Raw genomic sequence first — 6,179 nt, 5'->3', positions numbered from 1 at the left:
GCAACAAGGTATCTACCAAAACAGTACATGGCAAAGGATTCATAGCAGTCTCGAAGAATCCCGCAATCAACACTGATGGATGGTTTGACAAGTGAAGCAAACTGATAGAAACAAACAGAATTAGGATCAGAATCCCGTGATGAGATAAGCAACGGTGAGGAACATGAATGACAATGTATAAATGATGATACTTTTGGATATTATCACATGGATAACAGAATTAATTACTAACCGATTCAATAGAATAGCAAGGGACCATGAGGATGACTCCAATCAAAAACTTTTGCTCCTGAGAGAGAGAAATGGGGATGATTTGATTAGACAAAAGGAATGGGGAAACAAAAAAAAAAAAAGCCTAAGAAGAAGAAGAAGAAGAGAGAAGAAGAAGAGGGGACAAGACAAACCTCAGGGTTCTTGTAAGTAGAAAGGTGATCGAAGACTAAAAAAAGGGAAAGGGAGAGAGTGAGAAGCAAAAAGGCACCGGCCATAAAGCTTGCCCACGCAGGAGCCGAGTAAGATGAAAGGACGAGCCCGACCATATGTTCTTCATAATACTCTTTTAGTAATACTATCATCTCCTCCATTCTATTTGATGGAATCACCAATACAACAAGCTAACTAACTCCTCCCGAGCAGCTGACCAATTCTTCTTTCTAATCAAAAATTCATTTCTATGGGTAAAACCCAAAGCAACGAACGAGAGTGAGATTAAACTGGATCCGCACGCGATTTTGAAGGATGATTGATGATCGGAGGCAGACCGAGAGAAAGAAGGAGCCACGGAGGAGCCAAGGAGATGCAAAAAGCAAAAAGACCCTTCTTTCCTTTTTTTTCCATCTAATAATCTCTACTTTACTTTGTTTTTCTGAGTTCTAAAATAAAATTAAAACAAAAAAAAAACGGCATACATTGCGTTCTCCACGCCTCAAAATGACACATCGCCGTAAGTGATGGATATTTGTTGGGATTTGGTCTACAACAACCCCTCCTCTCTCTCTCTCTCTCTCTTTCTGTCTCTGCAACAACTTACTACGCCAAAAGTATAAACCCCACCCCAACACAACTGCTCGTGCTCTCTCAATTTCATAGACAAACCATGGCGATCCCTCTCAAGCTTCTCCTCCTTTTTCAGGCAAACCACTTAAATTTTCTTCTGTCTCCTTGCCTACTCTTTAGTTTAGTTTTTAGACTTTAGAGTTAAGTCTCTTGGGAAATAAATTTTTTTCTCTCTTTTCATCTGCTTTCTATTCTAGGGTTTTGTATCTTGTCTGCATCTACTTTGTTTCTTATTTTGTTGCTTGATTACACACACCTTGTTCACTTTTTTTTTAATTTTCTTATCGTTGTTACTTGTATCGGTGCTTGCTGATATGCGAATGATTGTCATCTTGCAGCTGCTTACTTCCTCTCTTCTACTCAGCGCAGACCTCATCAGCTCCTCCTCTCTTCTACTCAGCGCAGACCTCATCAGCAGCTCCTCTCTCCTCAACACCCATCCTGTTGATGCTGAACCAAGGTAATTTATTAGAGAGATTAATACACGTGTCCCTTGATCTCCATCTCTTATTGTCAACTAATAATTTGGTCGTATTCGTGCGCTGCTTCTCTCTCTCCTCTCTGTAATAATAGACATTCACAAGAGTATTGCGCAATGTATGACATCTGTGGAAAACGCAGCGATGGAAAAGTCCTTAACTGTCCTTATGCTTCCCCATCCGTTAAGGTGTTTCTTCTTCTTTACATTACGTCGTTTTCCTTCGACTTGTTTCTTTCCCTTGTGCATCTTTGACTGAACTTGACCATTCGTTTGTTTCTGCAGCCCGATGAACTCTTTTCTGCCAAAATCCAAAGCCTTTGCCCGACCATTAGTGGCAATGTCTGTTGTACAGAGAATCAATTTGACACTTTGAGGTCTCAAGTTCAACAGGTTTTACTTTTCTTTGCCTAATCTACTTTTCTTTTTCTCTTATTTTTGCTATACTCATATCTCTTCATATCCTTGTAATAAACTAGGTTTATTTACTAATTTTTTTTTGTTGATGCCATCTATCTATTTTAGGCTGTTCCTTTTCTTGTGGGTTGTCCTGCATGCTTAAGGAACTTCTTAAACTTGTTCTGCGAGCTCTCCTGCTCTCCAAATCAGTCTCTTTTTATCAACGTCACTTCTATTGCTGAGGTTAGCTTCCATTTCTTCATGTCACTAGTTCAACTCTTTTTTGACGGTTAGTTAAGTTGAGACCCGTTAATCTGGTTAACAACACTAGCATTCTTCCTACTTTTGGGATTTATTCTAGGTGAGTGGGAATTCGACAGTGGATAGTATAGACTATCACATAACTGATACGTTTGGAGAAGGTCTTTACGAGTCCTGTAAGGAGGTGAAATTTGGAACTATGAACACACGTGCCATAAACTTTGTTGGTGGTGGTGCCCAAAACTTCAGAGGTGCTCCTGCAGTCTGTTTCAAGGCCTTCTATACGATTTTCATCCTTGTTTCAAAAGTTCTAGATTTCATCTTTACTTCTGCTTTTTCAGAGTGGTTTACGTTTCTTGGTCAGAAAGCACCACCTGGCGTCCCTGGTTCACCCTATGCAATGAACTTCAAATCGACTACTCCTGAGTCATCTGTGATGGTGCCGATGAACTTATCTGTTTATTCATGTGGTGACACATCCCTTGGATGCTCTTGTGGTGATTGCCCTTCCTCACCAGCGTGCTCAAGTCCCGAACCCCTTCCGCCCCATGAGGATAACTCTTGCTCAATCAGAATCGGTCCTCTTAAGGTGTGGGTTATACACTTTTCCTTTAGACCATTATTAGGTTGGTATGATCTTGGATTTGATACTGCTGATTTTACATTTCAGGTTAGATGCATTGAGTTATCAATGGCACTTTTATATATTGTGCTGGTGTCTTGCTTCTTCGGATGGGGTGTGTTAAATCGAAGAAGAGATGTAACCAAGCCTGGTGATAGCGCCGAAGAAGATGGAATTACTAGTGAACCCAAGGCACAACGCACACTTGGTGTCAAGGTATATCAATGTATTGGCTAGAAATTGGGGTTCTTCTGTGTTTGTATATAATACTACATTTATATAGTCACATATATGCTGAACTATCCTTCTCTTAGGTGCAACGACATGCTCCTGTTCAGAGATACTTGGAAAAATTTTACAGGTAAATCTCCAGGATTTTTTTTCTTCGTCTATATTTTACCCACAAGGTATCTCATACAATTAGAAAAACCAGAACTGTGAAGATGATATTGTAATTGTTTCCAATTGTTTGCCTCAGAACATATGGGTCATGGATTACTAGAAGTCCATCTCTTGTTCTTTTCATTTCGGTGGCTATTGTTCTTGCTCTCAGTTCAGGTCTCTTTAAGTTTAAGGTGGAAACACGACCAGAAAAGGTATGTATTAGCTCTGCTAGGATCATGGTTACACGAAATTTTTTATGACATGGATTCAAAAGCGAAGCCACTACGTACTGGTCTGATTGTTCATGTGGATTTCTACATTTTGTAGTTGTGGGTAGGTCCTGGAAGCAAAGCAGCAGAAGAGAAAAAGTTTTTTGATAGCCACCTTTCACCATTCTACAGAATCGAGCAGGTAGTTCTATATTATTTTGCTTCATCTGTCTATATACTAGTTTATTATTTACAATATATAACCTTTGTTCACGATTTCCTTCTGTGTCATGAAAGCTTATCTTGGCCACTGTTCCTGATCCCAAAAGTGGCAGGGCGCCTAGTATCGTGACAGATGAAAATATTCTTTTGCTTTTTGACATACAAGAGAAGGTATTTGTAAAAATGCTTTTAACCAAAATGCTAGTCCAAGTGGAGTTTTACATCATTTTCTTTCAGTATCATTCTTTTTTTCTTCTGTTTCTGTTATTACTTATCCCCCAAATATCACAGGTCGATCAAATTCGTGGAAATTATACCGGCTCGAATGTCGTTCTGACTGACATATGCTTGAAGCCTTTGGGAGGTGATTGCGCCACTCAGAGTATTCTGCAGGTTGATAATTTCTAAGCTCGTGAACTTCTCAATGGTTTTAATATTTTGTGAAACTCCTCATGGTTTATATATACACAGAGTACCTCCATGTGTTTTCTCAACTTCTTAAACATAAAAACTCATCTTGCACATGGAATCTCTTCTCTACTGACGTCGCTTTTTAATTCACATTTTCAGTATTTCAAGATGGACTCCGGAACTTTTGATGATTATGGAGGAATTGAGCATGCTAAGTACTGTTTCCAGGTTTAATTTTTGTTCAGTATCTTACACATAGCCAATATTTTTGTCGAAGATGGGGAATTTGAGTCATTCACTATGTAATTACATTGTTGAATGTCTGCCCTCTTGATTAGTGATTTTATACTGTTTTCTGATACCCTCGCTCTTCAACCTTCAGCATTACACTTCATCAGAGATGTGTTTGAGCGCTTTTAAGGCGCCTGTTGATCCTAGTGCAGTGTTGGGAGGATTCTCGGGGAATAACTATTCGGAGGTAATGGTTCGGAACTTAGTTGTTCAGTACCTTTTGGTTATTAATCTGACCTAAACGAACTGTATTTTCAGGCTACTGCGTTTGTTGTAACATATCCAGTTAACAATGCCATTGGTGATTCAAGCAATGAAAGGGCAGTAGCATGGGAAAAATCGTTCATTCAATTAGCAAAGGTTCTTTTTTCCCAGGGCTTAATTTTTTTTTTTTTTCTTTTTCTCCAGAGAAATTGGTCACTTTCTTTCAAAATTATAAGTGTTTTTACTTGTACTTTCCAGGAGGAGCTGTTACCTATGGTGCGATCCAAGAATTTGAGTCTTTCATTTTCATCCGAAAGCTCAATAGAGGAAGAACTGATAAGAGAAAGCACTGCTGATGTTATAACAATAGCTGTACGATAACAAACATCTTTGAGAGCTATCTCTTACCATCTTCCTGCCCAGATTTTCTTTGGTAATGTGTCCTACCAAGATTTACATGCCAGTGATCTGTTTTTGTATTCCATCATCAGGCAAGCTATTTGGTTATGTTTGTTTACATTTCCGTTACACTTGGAGATGCGCCGCAGTTCTCTACTTTTTATATTTCATCGAAGGTATGTGTGTCTTGATCTTCCTCTCAAGTTTGTTCCTCTATAGACATTTCAGTTGTATTAGATCACGTGAGTATTCCTTTAGATTTTGGAGAAGCAACGTATTGAATAATGGGAATCTTATGATATGCTAGGAATTACTTTCCTCGCCGTTCGGTGAAATTATATTAATGCCTGAATATTTGTTAGGGGGATCTTCACGGAACTATTGATACTCCCTTTCTTTTCCTTACCCCCTCTACCATGAGTGTATATGATCTTTGAAACTAAATATTCACTGTCAACTATCTAGGACTGGGGAAATTAAAGTATTGTGGATGTACAGTCATTTTACACAGATAACTTACGAATAGCATGACTTCTAGGTTTTGCTCGGTCTTTCGGGGGTTGTGCTTGTCTTGCTTTCTGTACTTGGATCTGTTGGATTTTTCAGTGCCCTTGGAGTTAAATCCACATTGATCATAATGGAAGTCATCCCGTTCCTAGTCCTGGCTGTAAGTTCGTTTTCAGTCTTCGTAGTAGGAACAGTGGAATTTTGGTATATCTGTTGATGCTGGATATACTAATTGTTTTTCTATAACAGGTGGGAGTAGATAATATGTGCATACTGGTTCATGCTGTAAAGAGACAACCTCGTGATGTGTCTTTAGAGGAACGGATTAGCTCTGCACTTGTTGAAGTAGGTCCATCCATTACGTTGGCAAGTTTATCCGAGGTCTTGGCTTTTGCTGTTGGAGCTTTTGTTCCAATGCCAGCATGTCGTATCTTCTCCATGTTTGCAGGTTTGTACATATTTGGTGCTCTCTGTGTACATTACTTGTGAGTCTGTGACATTGTTCTTCACTTGCGCAGCTTTGGCTATCATGCTGGACTTCTTTCTGCAAATCACCGCTTTTGTTGCGCTAATCATTTTTGACTGCAAAAGATCTGCGGATAACAGGATTGATTGTTTCCCTTGCATAAAAGTTCCGTTATCTTCTCAAGAATCTGTTGAAGGTTACTTCTGGAAATTTTAGAATTAGTGTCTTTTAACTGTATCATTTACTTTAATTTAGGCAGGGTTTTGTGCC

At 39.1% G+C, this 6,179-nt stretch overlaps 2 protein-coding genes across 2 annotated transcripts in view; one reads left to right on the top strand and one right to left on the bottom strand.

Moving 5' to 3' along the window:
• Window positions 1-840, bottom strand: part of LOC104720750 (protein LAZ1-like) — a 4,778-nt gene extending 3,938 nt beyond the window's left edge. Inside the window, exons 1-3 of the mRNA XM_010438628.2 lie at window positions 405-840; window positions 233-289; window positions 1-101 (exon numbers count right to left, since the gene is read on the bottom strand). Of these exons, the coding sequence (XP_010436930.1) occupies window positions 1-101; window positions 233-289; window positions 405-584 (338 nt within the window). The 5' untranslated portion in view covers window positions 585-840. The remainder of the gene's footprint in view (window positions 102-232; window positions 290-404) is intronic.
• The window catches only part of LOC104720747 (Niemann-Pick C1 protein-like), a 9,859-nt gene continuing 4,662 nt past the window's right edge, over window positions 983-6,179 (top strand). Inside the window, exons 1-21 of the mRNA XM_019232514.1 lie at window positions 983-1,132; window positions 1,395-1,516; window positions 1,630-1,723; window positions 1,820-1,927; window positions 2,060-2,176; window positions 2,295-2,445; window positions 2,536-2,783; window positions 2,865-3,032; window positions 3,131-3,177; window positions 3,295-3,412; window positions 3,528-3,611; window positions 3,707-3,802; window positions 3,923-4,024; window positions 4,202-4,270; window positions 4,425-4,520; window positions 4,592-4,693; window positions 4,796-4,909; window positions 5,029-5,112; window positions 5,475-5,603; window positions 5,693-5,891; window positions 5,962-6,105. Coding sequence (XP_019088059.1) covers window positions 1,097-1,132; window positions 1,395-1,516; window positions 1,630-1,723; window positions 1,820-1,927; window positions 2,060-2,176; window positions 2,295-2,445; window positions 2,536-2,783; window positions 2,865-3,032; window positions 3,131-3,177; window positions 3,295-3,412; window positions 3,528-3,611; window positions 3,707-3,802; window positions 3,923-4,024; window positions 4,202-4,270; window positions 4,425-4,520; window positions 4,592-4,693; window positions 4,796-4,909; window positions 5,029-5,112; window positions 5,475-5,603; window positions 5,693-5,891; window positions 5,962-6,105 — 2,428 coding nt within the window. The 5' untranslated portion in view covers window positions 983-1,096. The remainder of the gene's footprint in view (window positions 1,133-1,394; window positions 1,517-1,629; window positions 1,724-1,819; window positions 1,928-2,059; window positions 2,177-2,294; window positions 2,446-2,535; window positions 2,784-2,864; window positions 3,033-3,130; window positions 3,178-3,294; window positions 3,413-3,527; window positions 3,612-3,706; window positions 3,803-3,922; window positions 4,025-4,201; window positions 4,271-4,424; window positions 4,521-4,591; window positions 4,694-4,795; window positions 4,910-5,028; window positions 5,113-5,474; window positions 5,604-5,692; window positions 5,892-5,961; window positions 6,106-6,179) is intronic.

The sequence above is a fragment of the Camelina sativa genome, chromosome 11, assembly GCF_000633955.1.
Source record: "Camelina sativa cultivar DH55 chromosome 11, Cs, whole genome shotgun sequence".
NCBI lineage: Eukaryota > Viridiplantae > Streptophyta > Magnoliopsida > Brassicales > Brassicaceae > Camelina > Camelina sativa.
The sequence above is the reverse complement of the archived record's forward strand: the minus strand, read 5'-3'. Positions and strand labels throughout refer to the sequence as shown.